This window comes from Osmerus eperlanus, chromosome 19 (assembly GCF_963692335.1).
Source record: "Osmerus eperlanus chromosome 19, fOsmEpe2.1, whole genome shotgun sequence".
NCBI lineage: Eukaryota > Metazoa > Chordata > Actinopteri > Osmeriformes > Osmeridae > Osmerus > Osmerus eperlanus.
This window is the reverse complement of record NC_085036.1, coordinates 347,861-373,329: the sequence shown is the minus strand read 5'-3', so window position 1 is coordinate 373,329 and position 25,469 is coordinate 347,861. Positions and strand designations below refer to the sequence as shown.

The window sequence follows — 25,469 nt, the reverse complement described above, 5'->3', positions numbered from 1 at the left end:
AGTCATTTAAGGTTACCTTTCCTATAAAACAGGTCTATAGCTTGCTCTTTTATTAAACAAACTAAATGGCCTTATGTTATTTATCTTATTTACACGGCGGCATGTCATTTCTGTCTCTACATGGTCGTCGCACCCGCCGCCGCCCTACCAACCCCCCCCCTCCCCCCCACCACCATTGTATTGTTTAACCCTCGTGCTGCCTTCGGGTCACATGACCCAAAGGTTCATAACGAACCATCGTTGTGTTTACCCAATTTTACCCAATACAAAAACAAATAAAAATAATTTTCTTTTAACCTTCGCAATGTGGGGGGTCTGAGACAGCCCAACGGTTAAAAGAAAATGCTTCACTTTGTTTTTGTATGCGGTAAAGTTGTCGCAATACGACGGTGGGTCACAATGACTGATGGGTCAGAACGACCCGAAGATAACACAAGGGTTAAGGAGTGAGTCTTTGACAGAAGAGACAGGGGACAGCTGCATGTCTGTATTGTGATGGTGGAAGGATGTTGCCATCAGCTGCGTAGTGCTTGTGTCTACTGGATTCTCCGGTTCCAATCTAGAATGTTAGATGGAGCTGTATGAAGAACTTTGAGACACTGTTTGGGTGTGCGCTACTTCTGATCCCATCTGATTCATGGCCAGAGGGTTTCGAGTTATTGTCTTATGTTTGTGTGTCAAAGATGGTTATGTTGGTGTAATGTTTGTGCTGTTCAATAAATATGACTTTGTTATTCACCCAATTCAGTTTAATGATTGATTCTCCTAAAATGTCCACCACAATACAAACACACTTTCCAACATGACAGTGACTGCGGCTCAGTTTACTAGAGTGCAGCATCTGTAACCCTGGGGCTAGTGGTTCAAATCCCAGAACATGCAGATTTAGAGTTCTGCAGGTTGAAATGTGATTTTACGGTTCCTTTGTCGGAAGTTAAGTCTCACCCTCCAACATGTCCATTTTACAATATTTTTAAAAATATTTGCCATTTTGAGGAAGAATCTGCCATTGCTGCTTGCAGCTATACTTAATATTATGATTGTGTGTGTCATTTTCAACAACCTTACATTTTGTAGCAAGCACAAAAAAACTATAGCCTATTGCACTGTACAATAACCAGGCTAGTCAATGTTATTATTTTAGGCTACTTATCTCAGTTACGCACTGGTATTTTCTGGAAGCGGACCTAGAAAGGTGGTTTAATTTATTATTTTACGGTTATCATTATGTATAACAAGTTTAAAGGGTCATTGACAGCAAAACCGACATACAGTGAACCTCAAAGTCCATTGACATCTCTTTCCTATGCAAATTTTCGAAAAACCTTTTTTGGCTCTGGTCTGTACTTTTGTCACGTCCCAAAATTTGCTGCGTGCTGCTCTGTGTACTTCCACGGAATTTCAAAGAAGAACGTTTTTCAAGGATATTGAAAATGGACTACGGTCGTAAATGTAGTGTTCCAGGCTGTACAGGGAATGCTGACACTTTTCAGTCTTGCCGAGGAATCAAACACTCGACGGGCTGTGATGTTTGTCTATGAGAGGATCCCTGTGCAGTTCGACCCTCAATTACACATTTGCTCGAACCATTTCACTGAGGACAGTTTTGAAAACCTGGGACAATGTAAAGCAGGATTTGCTACAAAACTGTTGCTGAAAAGAGGTGCTGTTCCGAACTTATGTTCATCACAACCCGGTTGTGAGCGACAACATCATAATACAGTGTAGTCATTACCAATGCTAACGTATCCTGCCTCTATCTAGCATGGGTAGAATGTGTCATGATTTAGTTTATTGCAATGTGGGGCTAACGTTATTCCATGTTCCTGACTGTTTCATTCAAATAAATAACCCATGTTGTCATGTAAATCTACAATTCACGATGCATGTTTGTCCAGATCTATTTTTCAGCAAGATAGCTAGAGCTACCTGAAACTGAGTTGAATCACGATAGTTTGGTTGCTAAGCTGTAGTGCTAACATTACCCACATAAGTCGATCCCGTTTGCTTCGACAACAGAAGTGGAAACAACTAACGTAATCATTTCAAATGATATCTTAGATGCAGACTTAAGACTTGGAGACTTGAAATAACGTACAAATAAATCTATTGTGTTTACACAACACTGAGGTTGAAAACAGTTGTGTAGACACAATAGATTTATTTGTACGTTTTTATTTTTTTAAAGTCCAAGTCTCCAAGTCTCCACCTTCGATGTTTCAGTGAGTGCTGTTGGCCGTGTTGCGTCTTTGCTCAGCAGCGTCACTCGTTGTAAACCAACCAATCAGCGCGCATCTATATATTCATGAGCATACCATAAAAGGGAGAAAACCTTTAGTTTTATTCCAGGGCTATTTCACATGGTGCATTAGGGCGCATAGAACGGCACAGCCCAACCAATGTTACATACCCTATATAAAACCGCAAATAAGCGTGATTGCAGTGACTCTTGATGAAGTTAAGAGCTCTGACAGCCTCATCCAAAATGTTTTTTAGATCGGCAGACATTTTCTTTGCAGCCAGTCCCTATTTATACTGCAGTGGACAGATGCTTTCACATGCTTTACAACCCCCCACTGTGCTGGTGTTCTGTCTCCTGACTACAGGTAGACAATGAGACCATGCTAAGGCGTCTCTCTACCCAACATCAGTAGTGTGTTACTTCATCTAGCTGGCTTTGTGTTTCATTTTGTGTTTTCTCCCCGTCTTGTCTCCCTCAACCTTGATGCTTCCTGAATCCTGATTGGTCCATGCTGGTTCCCTCACTTAACGACACCGGTCTTCCCCATGACAACTAATTGGCAGCCCCACCTCGATCTACAAAGGCCGCTATCTTCAACACCCCAGGAGCTGTTTTGTCCACACCCTTTGTACTTTTTTGTTAGAAGTGGTATATCAGGGCTCCAGACTAACTTGTTGCCTTGGTTGCACTGGTGCGCCTAACTTTTTTATTTAGGTGCACCAGCACAAAATTTAGGTGCACCCAAATTTTTCCTTGCGTCGCCACAATTTCAAGGTCACCTTTTTATCACGCTCCATATACATTCATATATATTATGTAAATGATCTTAAACAAGAATAAGGTGTAGGTAAATATATTTTTTATTTGAAGCACAATCATACTGTATATATAAAAAAAATAATTAAGTGCTTCACTGAGCTACCAAACTAAAACATTTTAAGCAAAATAAAACATTTCAAAATAGAAAGTGCTACTGTTTAAAAGTGCTTCCCTGAACTGAGACCTAACATTTCATGGCTCAAAGTCTTATAGCGGGTCCCACCTTGCTGTCGCATGCCCTTCAGATGGCCAACACCTGTAATTTGGCCTTCTTGCTCTATGGCCTTGGCTAAATCATCTTGCCACACTCTCCCTAGCACCAAAATCCTAGCTCCATGGGTTAGCTCCCTGGCCCAGCTTCGTAACTCAGGGGTCCGCAATTCATTTTTACAAGGGGCCACATGAGAAACCTGAAATGTGTTGGAGGGCCTCATCAATTTTCTCACTATTCATTTTCTCCCATTGTAAAAAGCAGTAAAGTATATATTTTGATTAGCTGCTACTGGTTATCAGAAGAATAAGGATATTGTGTAAATATTTATATAAATATTTTAGATTTTGGTGTAGGTCAAATAGGAAAGATTATAGAAGTAATAAACAGTATAAACAACAACAACAGTGTTTCATTTTATTTGTAACCAGTTAATCTTCACAAACACTGAAAAGTTGTTTTGCAGTATGTTAAAGATGTGGAATTGATCAACTTTATACAAAAAGCAATACGTTTTTTCAGTTCATTTTGTTCTGTGAGAGAAATCCAGTGGGCTTGAACAAGTGCATCGAAATCTGTCTGAATGTCTGAGGTGGATATGCGAAGGACAGCTGACAGGTAATGATCAGGGTCTGCAGTTCAACTAGCAAACCATCAGCCCGCGCCCACTGAATCAGTCAAGTTCTTATTATGTCCGCGTTAGTTTTTTTTCTTCACAGCTTTCACTTTGACCTCAGTAAACAGATACTTAGAAGTCCATGTCTTGTTAAAAGTTAATCAGTGGCAAAGTTTTTCATTTTCGAGGGCTAACCAACAGCTAACTCTCCTGTCGGTGAGGTTGCGCAAGCGCACATATGTAAATCGCTTGATCACTGTAGTCTTTCAGGACTACATATTTACTACCGCTCAACACATTTATTTATTTTACATTTTTGATTTACCTCACACTGGCCGGATTGAGACAGCCTGTGGCCGGTTATGGCCCGCGGGCCATACAATGCCCAGGTCTGCTAAACTGACTCTGGTGCTCAGGTCGTAATTTCAATCACACAGCACGGAGCTACAGGAATATCTGGACCACAGCCAATGAGAGACCTAGGAAAAAATTTAGTCGCACCCGTACACATTTTGGTCGCATTGTGCGACCAAATTGGTCGCACTCTAGAGCCCTGTATATGGTTAGGCAGGGCAGGGCTGTTAAACTTTGTTCTTTTATTTGGCACCACTCTCCATTCCCTTGTCAAGGTTGTTAGTTAAAATAAATATTATTATTTAAGTATTTATCCCTTGTGTCTGGTGTTCCCTTGATACCTCTTCCATCATACGGTACTAGTGTGCGGGTTAGAAGTGTTGCATTCCCCTTCCTGCCCTAGGCACACCATCTATAGGGGAGGGTATGCAACACTGGCCAAGCATAGCGCGGGCCTGTCTGTGCTTAGTACCATACACTACATCCAATTTATGCTGTTTAAATCCATGACATTGTTGGGAATGTAAAAAATTGCCTCTGCAGTTGAGCGTGTGGGAAAAAGTTTGAAAAAGATAAAGTCCACATTTACCTCTCCATTATAGTCATACATGACTTCTTCCCACTTTGGTAATCTTTGAGCTTGTTCTAAAATAATTCACAAGGTTTGGACACATTACCAGTGTATAGTATCGAGGTGACAACGCAATTTGCATGGCTTCAGGGCCTTGTTAGCTAACATCAGACGCAGAGGGGTAACGGTTCGTCCTCTGTTCCGTGCTAGTTAATCCCAGTGACAGGTAATCAATGCTGTACTTCCTCCGACACTTGCTTTTTTTTTTTTTTTTTCCATTTCTGGATTCTTCGGGGGCCACACATTTTTTTATAATCATTTACCAACAGTATAACATTTTTATTTTATTTTTTCATTGGTTTGGCAGCCCACCGGCATTACCCTCGCATACCACAGGATTGGAAACACTAGTCTAGATTTTTGTGGGGGTAAGAAAATTTAACAGAGAACCAATATAATACATTTTGATCAACATGACATCAATTGATAATGTAGGAATTAGCAGACAATTGTAGGCTCAGGGTTTCCCTCAGAATGTGTTAGTTAAGGTAGTAGGGTGGGGTTTGGCGTCAGACTGGGGGGGGGGGGCACGAGTTTGTGCGATAGACTAATGCGTTCTGCAGAGAAGGGAGAATGGCGTTGGTCACGGTTTGGAATGAATGGGAGAAAACAGGACAGTAACATGGTGGATATTGCTATAAAAATCAAAAGAAATTGCGCAAAAATCATGTTCTTCATACTACGGTGTTGGGACAATTTATCGTATACCAGGGATCATGGACCAGTTTTAATACATCAAAATACTTGGAGATTATTTTGCGCTATGCTGAAGAGGAAATGCCCCTGAAATGTGTTTCAATAAGATAAAGACCCCAAACACACGAGTAAGCGACGCACTTGTTCCGGGAGTACAACGGTACTTAGGAATGGTTCGCTTGACCCGATGTTAGTTTCCTCAAGGATCACAATGACTCTTGCTCAGAGACGTGTTGCTCTTGTGGTTACTGGTAACTGATTTAAAATTGTTTGTACTCGCTGTGATATATTGGTTTTATTATTGTTGCTTGTTTGTTTTTTCCACAGGTACACTTGCACTTATAGCAGTTCATGTTGTTTAATTGTAACTTGTTTAACTACATGCTCTTATGGTTCTTCCCTTTGGCACTTACTTTGGTTGTTCACAATGTGTGCTTCATGTTTTGGCTACTCGCAATGTTTTGTGGCTATCTCGTTGTTATGATCAGTGACCTATGCACTTTGTAAAGCTCTCTCTTGGAAGTCGCTTTGGATAAAAGCGTCTGCTAAGTGAATAAATGTAATGTAAATGTAAGCAAGAAATGTCTTGGTTCCAGACAAAAAGGGTTGAGGTGATGGGAGTGGCCAAATCGATCCCCTGACCTCAACCCCATTGAAAACTTGTGGAGTGACATAAAAAAAAGCAGTTTCTGAAGCAAAACCCCAAAATGCATAGGAACTGTGGAATGTAGTTTGTTCATCCTGGGCTGAATTTTTTTAATTGGTGCCAGAAGTTGACTCGATGCAGCGCAGTTGCGGAGCAGTTATCAAAAACAATGGTTACGCAAATAAATATTAGCCTAGTGAAGTAACTGAAGTGAAGTAAAATCTTGAAACATTTCCTTAGTTTTAAGTGTTGAAAGAGAAAATTCGACACTTAAGAGATTAATATAAATTTTTGTTCCGTAGATGAATCACGCAGTTAACATTTGTTAATGCTTTGATTTGGATTGTTGGAATGTTACTACATAAATTGTTACTGTTACTGACAATGATAGCTTCCAGCAAACGTCTTTTGAATTAGCCATTTCCCCCTAAATAAATGTCAAGCTTATTTACGCTTTTGGGGGCATATTCAGATAGCAGATGGTACTGTTTGAATCGCGATTCCATCTGAAATACTGCTGGTGACAACGTTGTTAGATTAGCTTGTTTCAAAAGGGGGTTCAGCTTGTTTCAAAGGGGGTTCTTAATGAATGAATGCAATATGAGTAGGCTAAATGCTTGAAAATATCACTAGAAGGGAAAAACTTAAGGGACGTTTAAAGTTCCCATTACATGCTGTTTTTGGATGCTTTTATATAGGGGTCAGTGACAGATAGGGCTTGTTAAGATGAGCAATTCAAAAATATGGTTAAAACTTTCAAACTAAATATGCCTGAGGTTTGTTAACCCTTGTGTTATCTTCGGGTCATTCTGACCCATCAGTCATTGTGACCCACCGTCGTATTGTGACAACTTTACCGCATACAAAAACAAAGTGAAGCATTTTCTTTTAACTGTCGGGCTGTCTCAGACCCCCCACATTGCAAAGGTTAAAAGAAAATTATTTTTATTTGTTTTTGTATTGGGTAAAATTGGGTAAACACAACGATGGTTCGTTATGAACCTTTGGGTCATGTGACCCGAAGGCAGCACGAGGGTTAAAGTGTATATGTTGTATTTCTGTTGTATTCATATTATTTAATATGACATTTAAACTATTTTTTTTTACAAAAGATAAAACTGACAGCCCGTTAAATTGTCAAATGGTGTAACCACAAAAAACGACAAATATCTAATTCACACCTCTTAGAGTTCATGCAATTGCTCTCATGAAATTAGTAGTTAATTTAGTAATATCCTATGAGAATGTTTTATAATAGTGATTTCAGAATTTAAATTACATGTTTTTTTCATTGTACTGAGCAAAACGATATGCTGTAAACATCTTGTATTATGTCTATTCTTTGACCATTTGAGTAAAAATGGTTTAAACACCCATTATTATATTATACAGTGTAGTAGAGTATTACATTATTATCCATATTAACCTTTTTGTACAATATTAGTCTTTTAGACAAAATACTGGTTACACCAATTGACCATAAAACGTCTACAGCAAGGACAAGAAATTGAAAGAGAAAATAGGCATCAAGGTAAACTGAATTGGATATTTTAATATACAGTATATTTATGTAATTCATCATATTCAATATCAAAAATATTTTCATAACATCAATGAAGAAACAGGATTAACTTGTGTTGTGATTTCAGTTCAGTTCTCATACAATTTCAACAAGTGAGTTCATGCCATCTGATGAGATCTGTACAAATTATTTAACATTAACATGACAATATAAATGAAACGGCGTCTTTGAAACTTAAGCCTTGAAATATTTCTGACCAGAAAAGTCTGTGGAAAAAACATTAACCTTTCAGGCTGTGTGCTTGGAATTGTTTCCAGGCATCTGGGAGTTTGGAATGACGTGAGTTCACAGGTTCTGGCTCAGAAATGATGTGAAGAACAGACTCATAATAGAATAGGATGTCAGGTGGATGAAGCCAGATGAAGACATTCTTCCTGGCTAGCTGTTGCATGCAGCTTACCTCTACTTCATCCCCAACCACCTGAATGATCTGCCCCACAAATGGTTTGCCCTCATATCTGACAAGAGCAAACTTTCCCTGCTTACTTTCCTGATCTTCCACGCTGTCAGATGTTGAGGTGGTGGCTGGTGGGTCCCGGAAATCAACTGCACATTGCCCATGACACTTGCAGATATTGGGTCTTTTGCAAAAGCATGAAATGTCCCTGTACTGGATCACAGCTGGCTCTTCACAGGTCACTTGATGAATCTTTAGTGTACCTTTCACAGCTGGACACCGGACTCATCCTTCAGGAAGTTGAAGACATCCTCTGCGGTCTGCAAATCCTTCCCCCTCAGGACTGCTGCATCAGCAAGCCGCTTTACGGCCCCACCAACCCCATCAGGGGCACCCTTTCCATGGGTCTTTTCACTGAAATTCCACGAAACATTCTTGAAACCATAAAGAAAAGACACTGTACTTAACAGACCCTCCAGGAATTCACGATGTTGTGATTGCACCAATTCACCCGAATTCAACGATTCCCTGCGAATTCAGCGCGAAGTTGAAATTTTCAGCGCGAAGTTGAAATTTTAACCAATCACCGCAATTTTCCTGCAACTTTGACCAATCATCGTCGTCTCCCACAACTCTCTCCAGTAGGAGTTAAATCCAGTGTTGCGCCTGAACGCGTTCATTGAACGAAAGTTCATGAACTCGTTGATAATTTTGGTGAACGTGACCTGAACGTACTGTATTACTGCCTGATGATAGGGAGTCAGGTGGCTGAGCGGTGAGGGAATCGGGCTAGTAATCCGAAGGTTGCCAGTTCGATTCCCGGTCATGCCAACTGACGTTGTGTCCTTGGGCAAGGCACTTCACCCTACTTGCCTCGGGGGAATGTCCCTGTACTTACTGTAAGTCGCTCTGGATAAGAGCGTCTGCTAAATGACTAAATGTAAATGTAATGATGAACGATACTGTAAACGCGTTCATTCGGGTGTCTGTGAACTCTTTCCCTCTTTTTAATTTTGTTCAATAAGGTGCCAGATTTCTAGAGACTTCCAGGCGAAAAACACACCGTTAACTGTCCTTGTATCCAGGGTTGCCCAACCAGTCAATTGCTGCGTGTGCTTTCTTCTACTGTCTATGCCTGGCAAGCGTGAGAGCGCCGAGTTGCGTAGAGGCCGAGAGCGGTATTGCCGACAGATTAATCTTTTTTGTAAAAAAAAAAAAAGGAGATTCCTCCCTTCAATGCATGCGAATGTAAATCCTGGTTGGATAAGAATAAAAAATGGGATATGATGAAAATTGGCATGTTGGTAAGGTTATTTAGGGGACCATTTCTCAATGGTTTTATTCTTTGATGAATGTTTGTTAATTACTTAATTTTCAACCAATAACTCAATTAAAATTACAAAGAGGAAAATTCGCAACTTTTTAATCGCAACTTTCACTTGCTCCCGCAATTTCATCGCAACAAACACCTAAAAAACAGCGCAACTTACATCGCAACTTTTTGGAAAAGCTCCCGCAAAATCAGGAATTTTTGCCCACAACTATCACAAAAAAGGCCCGCGAAATCCTGGGGGGACTGACTTAATAAATAAAAGTTTTTCCTGTTCCTATACTGGTTAACAGGCCCATCACTTATTATATGAAGCGAAGAAGGTGGTAATTTGCACTTCAGGATGGCATCCTTCAGTACAGGCTCCAGATGTGCCCACACAGCACACTCATCATGGCGAAGTGAAGCAGAGATGGTGGCATAGGAATATGATGTTAGTGCTGTGTATACCACGCAGGTATGGATGGTGGCCTGCTTGCGCTGCCACCGAAATGAAAAGCTTGAATTTGTGTATTTAATTTGCAGCTGTAGTTTTCTGAGAAATCTACATGGATGCAGATTTCATTATTTTGTAGTGTTTATTTTGTTTCTCAGAGCTTTTACTTGATGGATCCAGTTGAATTTGTGTTTGGCCAGAGAGTCAAGCTTCTTGTTGAGAAGAGCAAGAAGGTCAGCAGTCTTCCCACTCTGTGTCACCTTGGCAAAGTTGGTGTAGGTTTTTCCCTCCTCTGTTTTGGTGATCCTCGACCACTGCTGCCAAGTTATGCCATGTCTTCATCCAGAGGGCCCTCAAATTCCACCTCATTATAGCAGCATTTTACACACACACGATACATACACTGTTTGCTGGATGTATCACATGCAATACCAGCCAGAAGATCTGAAATGCTGTTTGTCTGTAGAATGCCTCTATGGTAAAAAATTTCAACAATGAGCTTGAAATTTTCATGATCAATGCATGCACATGAATTTCTGTCTGAATCTTTGGCTGGAGTAATGTAAAACGGACAGTATCTCACAAACTGTCTGTATGACAGTCTGTGGTGTCTCAAGACAGTTCCATTGTAGCTGGCATGGATGTCTTTAAGGGAGTGAAGTAGTACTCTCCTCTGTTGTTTGATTTTGTATTTTGTCAGTGTCCTTTTTGCCAGACAACATGCGGCTATTCTCCACTCTGCAAAGAAAGCTGACCACTTGCTCCCTTTTCTCCTCTGAACTTTTCTTTATGTCCCTCTGTTTGTTCCTCTCTCTGACTTCCTGATTTTTTTCCCCCTTTCTTTTGGTTGTCCAGTTTCCTTTGTAGCCTTTGTATCTTTGAATTTGCTGCCTTAAGTTCTCTCAATTCTGCTGAGTTCAGACCTGAGCTTTTCCCTTTCCTTCAGCGCTGCACTTTGTTATCTACTTTTCTGTACTGCGTTTAAAGGGGTTGAGGATATCTGTGGTACCTCTACATTTGGCTGCACATTATCATAAAGGTTAACTATGGGTTCCGGAGGGCCAACATGCTGGTGATCTCCTGATGTGTTCACCGATGGGGGAGTAAGGTTTAGAACATCAATAAGTACCCTTTTTTTCTCCCTATATTGTCTCTGGTACTGCTTCCACCTTTCCCTCATCTTCTTCTGATTCTGTTTGGAGATCTCTGCTACCGGGGTGTTTGCAATCTTTCCCTCTCCTTTCCTCCTATGATAGCTAAAATACAATGTAAAAATAAAACAATTAGCCTTTATAACTAGAATAATAAATCATCCTCTCCTCATTTCCACAGACTATCTACATCTCAGACTTTATTCTGGCATTCTTCACATGAAAAGTGTGTGTGTCTGGGTGTGTGTGTGTGCGTGCTGTTGTGTGTGCACTACCTTTCCCGTCTTTTGGCAAGGTAATTAGCCCTTGCAGCAGGATTTGCGCTCACTCACGCTCTGTGGCGAGACACTTTTTCCTTGCTTGTAAGTGGCATCTATTGGGGGACAAGAAGTACACTTTATTAATAATAATTGTATATTATTTATTTATAATTTTAACATACTATTTAGTCAGGGTAGATACCTATAATCTGGCTCAAATTAATATGGACGCCCATCCAATTATAACAAGCTCATCTACATTGTCAAAATCATTTAGATATTACATTGAAAATATTTTAGATAACAGAAGCCTATGATTTACTGTAGCCATCCTAACACACTACCTGAACGCCTTTTTCTAGTCTTTTTTAAACACTAAGGCCTTACACTATAATGATATAGCCTAGCCCAGTGGTTCCCAACCCTGGTCCTCAGGGCACCCCGTTCTGACTGTTTTAGATGTTTCCCTGCTCCAACACACCTGATTCAAATGAATGGTAATAAGCAGGCTTCTGCAGAGCTGGATAACGACCCATTCATTTGAATCAGGTGTGTTGGAGCAGGGAAACATCTAAAACAGTCAGAACGGGGTGCCCTGAGGACCAGGGTTGGGAACCACTGGCCTAGCCTAGCAGAAAAGCTATCTTGATAAAGTTGAGGATTAATTACCTAAACTTTTTAAAAATACAAACAATAAACACATAAAATACGTCTAAATAGTAACTAAGCTCATATCTCATCTTGAACCAGTGACTTAAGTAGTTATATTTGAAAAGATTGGCCAAACATTGAGAGGCTTGTAGTAGGAGTCAAATGGTGTAACTGGTTACACCATTTGACATTTCAATGTAAAATCAAATTTGACAGACATTATCATGGACACATATATGGCCTTGATGCGAATAAATCAAACATCATTTTTAGACTAAATACACATTTTTATTCAAAATAATGTTTTTTCAATGTTTTACTTGGGTCATACGATTTTACATGTTAACCAAAGATACCTGAACTTACCCTAAAAATGTCTTATTAACTTAGATTTATCAGAGAGTTACTAACCTTGTGACGCAGCAGTTATGCTCCTCCGGGGTCATTTCCTGTCATGTGGTCTTCTTGCTGATTTTAACTAAATGGCACCATTCAGGTGGTTACACCACCTTGAAATTTCAGGAAGCTAGCATGACCGACGGTATTCCCTAAATTATTAAAATAAATATAACATACTTTTTCATTATATTTTAAATATGTATAATAACCTTTAATTTAGGTTTATGCCAAAGTAGTTTATTAGATCTTTTATTAAGAAATGTGCCCTTTTTAAGCAAGCTAAAACTTTTGGTACCAAGTTTTGACTGTTACACCACTTAGACATTTTTGCCATTATCCTCCAATTATTCTCTCAAAATTGATTAAAACCAAATTCATTAAAATGTGGCCCCTAAAAAAGAATGTTTAAGTCATCTGTTTGTTTTAGTTTTAAATGTAATGTTTCTAAATTGAATTTAACCTTATAGACACAAAAAAATGGGCGTCACGTCATTGACCCATAGGCCTTATTCCTTAATACTGTATCTGAATTCTCTTTCCCGAAAATCAGCCTTGGTGCAGATTTACAGCCACTACGAGCAGTCGCACAATTATGGAGCTAGAAAGCTGACAAAAGTATCTGAATTAGAATATGAAAGATCTGAAATATTTGTATGTCGAATTTCATAAAACTGAAATATTTTTCTGTTGAATATATCATATCTGAATTATTTGTATGTTCATTTGATCAAACTGAATTATTTGGATCCAGAAAAAAAAACTGAAATTCAGACTGCGGAAATTTTTGTCTGAACTAGGCCAAAGGTGAAACAGCTTGCTTTCACAGGGAAAAGTGGACAACTTCAGAACGACCAAACTTAACCTCAGAACAAACACAGTTGCTCGTTGGAGGAAGACCCAGATAGCACACATAGGCCTACGTCTTGGCGACGTCGGCCCGATGTCTAGAAGATATGTCGGCAAAATGTAGTATGGAGATCGTTGGCATTTGATCGAAACTGACTTCCAGATGATGTGTGGACAATGAATCAAACCTGCACCACCTGGCCCGAACTACTACATTTATTTATTTAGTTCGGATCTCTCATACAGAAAATATTTCACTATCCATAACCAATCTGAAATTTCACTTAGCAAACGAACATATAGCATAGGCTGAACATTGACTTTGATAGGAATATAAGGAGACAATAAAAACTAATATGCTTGACCAACCAAAATGGGCTATTAGCAGTAGCTAGCTACTTGATACAACCTGGATTTTCTGTGTGGATATTATAATGAAGTGACATTTACATTTAGCAGACGCTCTTATCCAGAGCGACTTACAGTAAGTACAGGGACATTTCCCCCGAGGCAAGTAGGGTAAAGTGCCTTGCCCAAGGGCACAACATCATCTGCACGGCCGGAATCGAACCTTCTGATTACTAGCTCGATTCCCTAACCGCTCAGCCACCTGACCAGACACAATTGTGTTCAATTTATTTTATATCAGGCTGGATGTTGATGCCATCAAGCTCTTAAAAGAACTCCAACACAGAAAAGGGACAACAACAGAACAGAGAAACATAAATATATACACCTTTGCCAGTTCTTCGTCTTCCATCACTCTACGCCAACCTTCGACTGTCTCCCTTGGTTACAGTAACTGCCGATTTTGGCAGAGGAGAAGACACAGGGTTTTCAAGTTTCATAAGCACTTAGCCTGTACCTCATTCAGTCAGAGCTGCCAACATTGTGATTTTGAAAGTAGTAGCAAGCCGAGCGGAGCGAGGTGAATTTTTTTATATATATTAATATTTCTCTACTGATATGTGCTATAATGTCATTTCTAAATGAGTCAAATCATTTTACGCATTTTTATAATCAACATCGCTGAATTTGCGCAAGTCCTGTTCAAAGACACGCGAGGTGAGGGAGCAACGAGCTGGGCCTCATCTCAGAATGTGCAATCCCTCACAAACTGGGTTGAGCGCATGACTTTTGTTTTCTCGTTGTCTGTCACCACTGTAATATTTCTAGACACTTTTATTATATGTCCTTTCTATCCATAGAATAGGAAATGTGTTTTACGTATGTGTAGAACCTATTAGTCTGATCCGACATAAAACCGCAGTGAAAAAGCAGAGGGGAGGCAAACAGTGCCTCTGCCTCAATGAAGGGCGCGTGCGAGAGCCTGAAAACTGGACTTTCAATCGAAACGTGACGTGATAAATAATGGGAGACCAATGCCGGAGCTAAAAGGTTTATTTCAAACGGCGGGACAGAAGATAACGCGATCGACTACTCACATTCAAAACCAAATTGTTTTTTGGAACCTCAAGAATAGATTTGGCTTTGGACGAGCAGCGGAGACTAAATATTAGCAAGGGGGGGGGGGGGGGGCTTCTCACCCCTCATTCGCTAACATTACATTCATATCAGAGTAGTAGCTAAGCCCTTGCTCCGTTGATTTCACATTATTTCTCTGAGGATTGTTTAATGTCTATGTGAAGCCATTTAACATCATACAAGTGGTTGTAATCACTTTGAACCCAAGACTGCTTTTTATTGGTGCGCGCAACCATGTAGAGACAGAAATTACATGTCGTCATGTAAATAAGATAAATAACATAAGGCCATTTAGTTTGTTTAATAAAAGAGCAAGCTATAGACCTGTTTTATAGGAAAGGTAACCTTAAATGACATTTTGTGATCTGGCGCAATATTTAAAAATTATATATTAAATGAATTACTTTTTTTGGGAAAATAAGAATTTCCGCAGTCTGAATTACAATAATATGAATTCCCGTAATCTGAATTTCAGAAATTTGCATTTCTGGATCAAAATAATTCAGTTATCAAATTGGGTATACAAATATTTCAGATATGATATATTCAACAGCAAAATATTTCAGTTTAATGAAATTCGACATACAAATATTTCAGATCTTTCATATTCAAATGTTGTCAGCTTTCTAGCTCCATACACAATGAGCTTTCCTAAGGACGTGCCATTTCTGTGTCTGTAGCTTTAAATGCTATGAGGAGGAGAGAGGCGGGGCTAACTGCCATGCTTTGGTCGTTTGCATGCCATGTTGTCTCTAGAGGAAAAAACAATATCGTGTTTGCAGGTCGTAGCTAATTTTATCATTGGCAGGCCAAATTCTCTGGGCGGGCAAAGCAGAGAAAGGGGAGGTAACCTTTCCTCTTATGACGACATAAGAGCAACATTTTCAAATCGGAGCATTTGAGCTTTCATTTTCTCAAAGGTGGAGAAGAATACCCAAGGCTTGGTTTACACCTATCAACATTTCTAGCCACTGGAGGACCAAGGGCAGGCTAGGGGAACTCAATGTTAGATAACCTCCTAAAGACATTTTCATCTAATGAGACCTTTAAGTCATAGAGGTTAGGACCATTTTTACACCGGATTGCCGAATATCTTCGTTTAATCCAACTTTTCAACTGAGGCTGTTATAGTTTATCACTATTCCCTCTTCCAGGGAAAATGAGAAGACAACCGTTTCATTATACACTTCACTTAGTATTTTGAATGTAAATGAGCAGCAACAAATGTTTGCTTTTAAATCTATGCAATCTTCATAAATAATAAGTAGGCATTTTTATATAAAATATAAGAAATATCAGTTGTAAAAATTAGTTAATAAACAGACCCATTTGCGACGAGCACACCCTACAATTTCTACAGAAATTATACCCTCTAGTTTTATACTGGTAGGAAAATCTGATGAGGTATGTTGCACTGTAAAATTACACTACCAGGTATTTTCCATGTGGTAGGCTGGATCGATAAATATATCGATAGATACAGCTATAATTTAGCGCTACGGTAGGAAAATCCGACAAGGTAGGACAAATCGACAGAACACCAGGTTCCATTACATTTATGAACAGGTGACAACCAGGAGTCGCTTCAATCACAGTTAATAGCCATCAAGTTGTTGTACAATGGTATCCTTTAGACATATAAATTGATAGATCTGCTAATTGGGCGTGTATATGTAGTTAATATAGTCAATATGTTCTTAAACAAAATACAATTTGCACTGGTGTAAAGAAAAAAATAGTTTCTGCAAATTGGGGGTTTGTCCTCCCTAGCTATAGCATGGCTGACTGCACCAACGGTATTACTTCTAAGCTTATTGTAAATAAATTGTAGATGCTGCGTTTTCAAATGCAAAATGTTGCATGCGTTATCTACAAAGAACTGTGGGTAGGTACTTTTACATAGAGGTACGTGTTTGTAAATCACAATGTGCAACTTCAGATTTGCTCAGTGGCCTATCCGTGTCCTATTCTGCGGCAAAGCATGAGCATCAAGAAGTACTAGCCTACTTCCGTGTCCTGTGTTTGTATCGTTTACCTGGCACAGCGAGGGTGAAGTCAAGGGTGTAATGTCGTAATGCCATGACCGGGTATAGCTGTCATCCATGCCTAGAAAGGCAGAAGGAGTGAAAACTGAGGTTATCGACGTAGACAAAAAGCGAGAAGTCTTGGACACTTCTGGAGTTGGAGAAGACACCCTCTGCTAGCTTAGTTAGCTAGCGACTGAAGAGAAGGGCTGAGAATAATGACGCTGCTACTTCGTCATCACCACTCGCACAGCCCTTCTAAAGATACTAGGTACGTTCGACTTCATGCAACGCCGGCGTCGCCTGCAGCCGCCTGCAGCCCGGCTGACTTGAAGCAAAGGCAGCCGGCTGTCGGCGCCGCCGGTGCTGCATGAAGTCGAACACACCTATTAGTAAATTACAAAAATATTCAATTTTGTCACCATCAAAACACAGAACATTTTTACATTTGAAAACTGTTTTCTCAAAAATTCTCCCCTAATTCAATTCACATATAGCACACACTTTCATACTTATTTCAGGCAGACGTAGTTACAGTTATGCAAACTAGAAAAGCTATTTTTAGATGGACACGTGACACTAGAGAGGATACAATTTCTGAAGAAATTGTAGGGTGTGCTTGCTTGGGTCGGTTGCACAGGGGTCCGTTTTTTAATGACATTTTTACAACTGATATTTCTGTATATTTTATATAAAAATGCATACTTATTATTTATAAAGATTACATAGATTTAAAAGCATTTTTTTGTGCTGCTCGTTTACAACTGAAAATACGAGTGAAGTGTAGAATTAAATATGATGTCTTCTCATTTCCCCTGCAAGAGGCAGCCTCATAGCTGAATCAAAACGAATACATTTGGCAGACCGGTGTAAAAATGGACCTAATCTCTGACTTAAACGTCCTTTTAAGTTTTCCCTTCTCGTGATATTTTCAGGCATTTAGCCTACTCATATTGCATTCATTAATAAAGAACCCCCTTTGAAGATTATTCTACGACGTTACCCGGCAGTAGAAGATGGAATCGTGATTCAAACAGTACCATCTGCTAACTGAAAATATGCCCCCAAAAACGTAAAAAAGCTTGACATTTATTTAGTGGAAAATGGCTCATTCATAAAAAGCTCACTGGTAGCGATCAGTCAGTAACAACGCAAAATGCGATATAGCCCTGTGTGGAGAAGCTGCCCCGGTAAATTCTACTACTACGGTACAGTACTAGACTACAGTACTGCTGTGTTCGTCTTGGTAGCGATTGCGTTGGTTGAATTCGATTTAACGTTCCGTTGTACGGTTTAGGCTGAAATTAATTATTTTCATGAACAGACAAAGTTTAGGCTGTGGCAATGAAGTTAAGGTTAGTAGTTAGATAGATTTTTTATTTAAGTAAGGAGAGTGCCGAACATGTTCTGTCGCCGTTTGACTTCCTAAACAGCTGTGTCTCGCGTAGGCTACAGCGTTTCAGTGAGCAACACTGGTTTGAAACGACAGGTAATGATAATTTCACCCACAAATCGTTTACTTGTAATGTAATGTCATAATAAATCCTACAACGAAAATGTATTTGTGAGGAATGTTTATTTTAACGTTTGAAAACAGATGCATCATAGACCACTGTAGTATGTGTTACCCGGGCAACAGAGGCTAATGTCATAATGCTAATACTTCAGTGACATAGTAGACTACTGTTTCCGAAAGTAGATGTACTTCCTTAATAAAATCAGCTTATATTGTACATTACACGTCACAATTGTGTGTCATATCACAAAGTAAAATTAGTAAATAGTTATCACCCTGGCCTCTTTGCTTGTGGCGTTTCTGCAGCTGCCTTGCAGTAAACCAGTTAGCTTAGCTATCTCCCAGAAGTTAACGAGCTGCTAAACTAATGTTCTGCTAGAGGTAGTCACGCGAGTTTTCGTGACGTTAGTGACGTAAGTAGCGTCATTGACTCTGGCTAGCAAGTTAGCCACCATTAGCTTCACTTTTCGCCACAAAAATTTAATTTCCACTTAAACCATGCAACAGAACGTAAATCCCAATAGAAGCAACTCAATCGCTACCAAGACGAAACTTTTGACACCTAGGTTGTCTATGTAGGCCAAATATTGACTGAGTTTTAGGGGGCAAAAAGAATAACTAGAGAGGGTACAATTTCTGGGGAAATTGTAGGGTGTGCTTGCTTGCGTCGGTTGTACAAGGATTTTAATGCCATTTTTACAACTGATATTCCTGTATATTTTATATAAAAATGCATAGGGCCTACTTATTATGTATAAATATTACATAGATTTAAAAGCATCTTTTTTTTTGCTGCTCATTTACAACTCAAAATACGAGTGAAGTGTAGAATGAAATAGATGTCTTCTCATTTCCCCTGCAAGAGGCAGCCTCATCGTTGAATCAAAACGAATACATTTGGCAGACCGGTGTAAAAATTGACATAATCTCTATGACTTAAACGTCATTTTAAGTTTTTCCCTTCTCATGATATTTTCAGGCATTTAGCCTACTCATTGCATTCATTCATTAATAAAGAACCCCCTTTGAAGATTATTCTACGACGTTACCCGGCAGTAGAAGATGGAATCGCGATTCAAACCGTACCATCTGCTAACTGAAAATATGCCCCCCAAAACGTAAATAAGCTTGACATTTATTCAGTGGAAAATCGCTCATTCATAAAAAGCTCACTGGTAGCGATCATTGTCAGTAACAACGCAAAATGCGATATAGCCCTGTGTGGAGAAGCTGCCCCGGTAAATTGTACTACTACGGTACAGTACTAGACTACTGCTGTGTTCGTCTTGGTAGCGATTGCGTTGGTTGAATTGGATTTAACGTTCCGTTGTACGGTTTAAGATGAAATTAATTATTTTCATGAACAGATTGACAACGTTTAGGCTGTGGCAATGAAGTTCAGGTTAGTAGTTAGACTTTTGATTTAAGTAAGGGGAGTGCCGAACATGTTCTGTCGCCGTTTGACTTCCTAAACAGCTGTGTACTGTAGTGTAGATGTTTTTGTAGTGTGTCTCGCGTAAGCTACAGCGTTGCAGTGAGCTACACTGGTTTGAAACCACAGGTAATGGTAATTTCACCAACAAATCGTTTACTAATGTCAGAATAAATCCTACAACGAAAATGTATATGTGAGGAATGTTTATTTTAACGATTGAAAACAGATAACGCTACATCATAGACCACTGTAGTATGTGTTGCCCGGGCAACACAGGCTAATGTCATGATGCTAATACTTCAGTGAAATAGTAGACTACTGTTTCCGAAAGTAGATGTACTTCCTTAATAATATCAGCTTATACTGTAAATTACACATCACAATTGTGTGTCATATCACAAAGTAAAATGAGTAAATAGTTATCACCCTGGCCTCTGTGCTTGTGGCATTTCTGCAGCTGCCTTGCAGTAAAGCTATAGTTAGCCTAGCTATCCCCCAAGTTAACAGATGCGAAACGAATGTTCTGCCAAAGGTAGTCACGCGTGTTTTCGTGACGTTAGTGACATAGTGACGTTAGTAACGTCAGTGACTGTGGCTAGCAAATTAGCCACCGTTAGCTTCACTTTTCGCCACAAAAACTTAACTTGAGCCTAAACCATGCAACGGAACGTAAATTCCAATAGAAGCAACTCAATCGCTACCAAGACGAAACTTTTGACACCTACGTTGTCTATGTAGGCCAAATATTGACTGAGTTTTAGGGGGGAAAATACATTTTTAAAAAATAATAATAATATATATGTGAGAGAACAAAGGTTGTGCTCTCGCCGAAGGCTTGAGCACACCCAATAAAAATAATAAAAAGTAGAGAGGGTACAATTTCTGGGGAAATTGGAGGGTGTGCTTGCTTGCGTCGGTTGCACACGGGTCCGTTTTTGAATGACATTTTTACAACTGATTTCTGTATATTTTATATGAAAATGCATACTTATTATTTATAAAGATTAAATAGATTTAAAAGCATTTTTTTTTTTGCTGCTCATTTACAACTGAAAATACGAGTGAAGTGTAGAATGAAATAGATGTCTTCTCATTTCCCCTGCAAGAGGCAGCCTCATCGTTGAATCAAAACGAATACATTTGGCAGACCGGTGTAAAAATTGACCTAATCGCTATGACTTAAACGTCATTTTAAGTTTTTCCCTTCTCGTGATATTTTCAGGCATTTAGCCTACTCATATTGCATTCATTAATAAAGAACCCCCTTTGAAGATTATTCTACGACGTTACCCGGCAGTAGAAGATGGAATCGTGATTCAAACAGTACCATCTGCCAACTGAAAATATGCCCCCAAAAACGTAGCCTAAATAAGCTTGACATTTATTTAATGGAAAATCGCTCATTCCTAAAAAGCTCACTGGTAGCGATCATTGTCAGTAACAACGCAAAATGCGATATAGCCCTGTGTGGAGAAGCTGCCCCGGTAAATTGTACTACTACGGTACAGTACTAGACTACTGCTGTGTTCGTCTTGGTAGCGATTGCGTTGGTTGAATTGGATTTAACGTTCCGTTGTACGGTTTAAGATGAAATTAATTATTTTCATGAACAGATTGACAACGTTTAGGCTGTGGCAATGAAGTTCAGGTTAGTAGTTAGATAGACTTTTGATTTAAATAAGGGGAGTGCCGAACATGTTCTGTCGCCGTTTGACTTCCTAAACAGCTGTGTAGTGTAGATGTTTTTGTAGTGTGTCTCGCGTAAGCTACAGCGTTGCAGTGAGCTACACTGGTTTGAAACCACAGGTAATGGTAATTTCACCAACAAATCGTTTACTAATGTCAGAATAAATCCTACAACGAAAATGTATATGTGAGGAATGTTTATTTTAACGATTGAAAACAGATAACGCTACATCATAGACCACTGTAGTATGTGTTGCCCGGGCAACACAGGCAAATGTCATGATGCTAATACTTCAGTGAAATAGTAGACTACTGTTTCCGAAAGTAAATGTACTTCCTTAATAATATCAGCTTATACTGTACATTACACATCACAATTGTGTGTCATATCACAAAGTAAAATGAGTAAATAGTTATCACCCTGGCCTCTTTGCTTGTGGCGTTTCTGCAGCTGCCTTGCAGTAAAGCTATAGTTAGCCTAGCTATCCCCCAAGTTAACAGATGCGAAACGAATGTTCTGCCAAAGGTAGTCACGCGTGTTTTCGTGACGTTAGTGACGTAGTGACGTTAGTAACGTCAGTGACTGTGGCTAGCAAATTAGCCACCGTTAGCTTCACTTTTCGCCACAAAAACTTAACTTGAGCCTAAACCATGCAACGGAACGTAAATTCCAATAGAAACAACTCAATCGCTACCAAGACGAAACTTTTGACACCTACGTTGTCTATGTAGGCCAAATATTGACTGAGTTTTAGGGGGGCAAAAAGTATAATAATAATAATATATATGTGAGAGAACAAAGGTTGTGCCCTTGCCGAAGGCAAAGCACACCCAATAATAATAAGAAAAGGTAGAAACACTTCGCGGCTTGGCCACCAAAAAGGTAGAAACCCTTAAGGTGGCTTCTCCGCTTCGCGGCTTGGCCACCAAATATAGCTGCAGGCAGCAATGGCGGGTTCCTCCTCAGCATTGCAAACCATTACAAAATTGACATGACACAGACATGTATTTCATACATGTACACAACATTTCAAGACAATTGGATCAATGGCTGATTTGAAGTCATTTTTTGAAATTCTTCACAAATTGTCACTGTAGAGAAATATCCATGCTGCCGACATTATGGGTTCTTGAGACTTCTTTGTTCCCCATTGGCAATAAGGCATGCATACCAACTTTTAGACATTTTGGACTGACAGGGTTAAAATGCCACCCTTTTTAAAGTGACAACTTTGAAGCGTGTTCTGTCAGGCCACCTGTGCTCTGGTCAGGCCCATTATGCAGAGATCCATTCTTTAAAAGCTTTGATTACAACAATAACTTTATGAAAGTCAGAATACACTTTAGTAAAGGACGTGTGTAGTTTATGTACTACTACTGCTTGCTCTGCCCACACACTTTCCCCATCCATGCTGTTTCCCTCTTTGCCAGTGCGGGTGGTGCGGTGGCCGCATGAGGTTTAGGTGTAGTCCAAAAGTTGCCTCCCACAATCAAAACATATTAACCGCAACATTGTTTTCAAACTTTCTCAAAGATGGCTTGAAAAACAAGCGGAGCTGGTTCATGAAGGAGGACGTGAGACATAGCGCATCACTAGCAACGCGTCATTTTATGCGCAGGGCACTCCCTCCTAATAGGGCGGGGTATATAAGGGGTTCCCGGCATATGCATCGCTAGTGCGACATAGACTTCAGTCTTCCTGCTGCCTCCGCCTCCCCGGCCTCCACCCTTGGTTCTGTTTTCTGTTTCCTGTTTCAGGGGGAATGCGTCGCTGCTCTCTGCTCGGAGGTCGAGACGGTGTCTCGTTGGATGCGGCAGGGAGCCGATGCGAGCAGAACCACAATGCCAAATCAAATGTACAATCGTGTTTTGTATAGTGTGAAATAAAGTATTCGTAAAGTCATACTGAGTCCTCCTGCCTGAACCAGATATTGACTCTCTTCTTGAGTAGATCTCTTTCCAGAATCTCAGTCAATCCAGAATCAAGATTAGCCTCATAGGCAATTGGTCTGGTCTAGGGCACAGCCCACGTTCAGCTCCTTGCAAGTATAGCCTGTGATAGTAAAATGGCCGACTCTCTGTTCCCATTAAACTACACAGCATGCACACTCAAGGTGACCAACAAGATTATATTAACTAACAAATAATAACATTACAAACATCTAACTGAACGAACACAACAACTGAAATCCCTTGCGTAGCTGTTGTTTTTTTACATGCCGCACTGCATGCTGGGTACCCAAGAGCGCTGACGCTGATTATCTAGCTGTGCTCCGACTGCGTGATATGACGAGATGCTAGTGGCGCACTAAGGTCTCAGAGTCTCCTGCCCGAGTTCAAGTTCTGCCCAATTAGCAAGCTATTTTTACTAATGTTTTGTTAGCAATTGAATGGTAATGCAAGCTAGCTAAAAACAATGTTAGTTAGCTTGGCTAAACTGGTTTTCATAGCAACAGAAATCAACAAATCAGATCAGTCGAACTTTATTCAGAAATGGGGGGGATGGCGGGAACATTAAAGGTGTAGGTACAGTAAAAGTGAAATGGAACGCGTCTTTCTGCCTTGAAGCTGCGTGCGCATCAACAAGACCCCATCTATATGTAAAGATAACATCCAAGCTAACAATTTCGCCAAATCTGACTGCAGCATTGTATACCATATGTACCGTGTTATGGTTGTTTGAGTTAAACAACTTGCTAAATGAATTAAATGTCAAATCCAACTATAAATGTATAAGAGAGTTCCAATCAAATCTGAATTTGTTTTAAACCTAGAGGTTTAAAAGGTTACCTTTGCCTAAACTGACATGCACCAACTCAGTTTCAACAGCCATTTACACATTTAGTCTCTATTTGTTACTCTATTCTTAAGGCATGTTTAACTTAATGTCTGCACCTCTCTGTCACCAACTGTCTCTGCAGTGGGGGCTTCACAGGGTGTCTACAGGTATAAACAAGTTAAATGTAAGACCTTTTAATACCACTTCCAAATGAAATTAAAGACCAAACTTACGATGGAAATACAAATCAAAAGTGGAAATATACAGTCATCTTTCCAAGTAAACACTGATGTCTGTTCAATATGAACAGTATGGTAAAATGACAATAATCGGTTGAGTTTAAGAACATTGACTAAATGTGTGTAATGCGGAAGGATAACACAAAAATGTAATTGCTGTCCTAAATTATACTTATTATTACACTAGGGTGGAAATGGTGGAGCAGAAACTAACAATTCCATGAATCCCATGGAAACAAAGGCAAATGTGTGAGATGTACTGATGTGGAGCACAAATGCTCCAAGAAGCAGTACTTCTCTTGAGTGGTTTTTATTCAGATGAATAATCATTGGATTCAGGTCAAAAGTCTATCACTTGAACTAGTTTCATCACTTAAGACACAAAGTCAGCAGCTTGGCATACTGGCACATGGAAAGGATTAAACATTTAGACTTTCATCAAAGTAATGCTGGCTTGTCCTTTTTCATCAATGTCCTCAAAAAAGCAGGCTGCAGAGCTACTGTGTCTGTGGGGTGACTGTCTCTGGAGGGCTGGCAGGCAGGAGCAAGCAGGGCCTGCAGGCAGGCCAGCTGGATGAAGCTGTCCTGGGGTCAGGGCTGAAGAGAAGCTGTCCAGCTAGAGAGGGGTAGTCCAGCAAGGGGTCTGTGTGGATCTCACCATCCTCGAGTCTGTTGCATCCTCTGTTGAACTCTGTTGAGCAGGCCTCTGCATGACCCTCCAGACCTGTCAAAGTGAAGAAAGGGTCCATATCAGTTGTGAAAAATGAAGCTTTTCCCATCTACACTTGATACAGACTTCAGTTTTGACTGTGAAATGCAGTGGCATTACTTGAACTTGAATCCAAATGTGTTGACCTCATGGAGACCCATGCAGTCACTCAAAACACGGGTTCGATTCCAGGCTCTGGCAAGAGTATTTACCTCTAAACTGGTCAATATATACACATCAAACAAAAGACCAGCTCGACCTTTGCTTGTAAACAGTGATTCTGACTGTCAGAGACCTTTAAATAGCCTGACTTACCGAAATTGGCAAAA

The 25,469-nt window shown here is 39.9% G+C and overlaps 1 protein-coding gene across 2 annotated transcripts in view; it reads right to left on the bottom strand.

Annotated features, from left to right (window-relative positions):
* Positions 1–16,998, bottom strand: part of sms (spermine synthase) — a 122,220-nt gene extending 105,222 nt beyond the window's left edge. The window contains exon 1 of one of the 2 annotated variants that reach the window (XM_062485538.1): positions 16,788–16,998. In XM_062485538.1, the coding sequence (XP_062341522.1) occupies positions 16,788–16,833 (46 nt within the window). In that variant the 5' untranslated portion in view covers positions 16,834–16,998. The remainder of the gene's footprint in view (positions 1–16,787) is intronic. The other variant, XM_062485537.1, reaches the window with a different exon arrangement.
* Between the last annotated feature and the right edge of the window lie 8,471 nt (positions 16,999–25,469).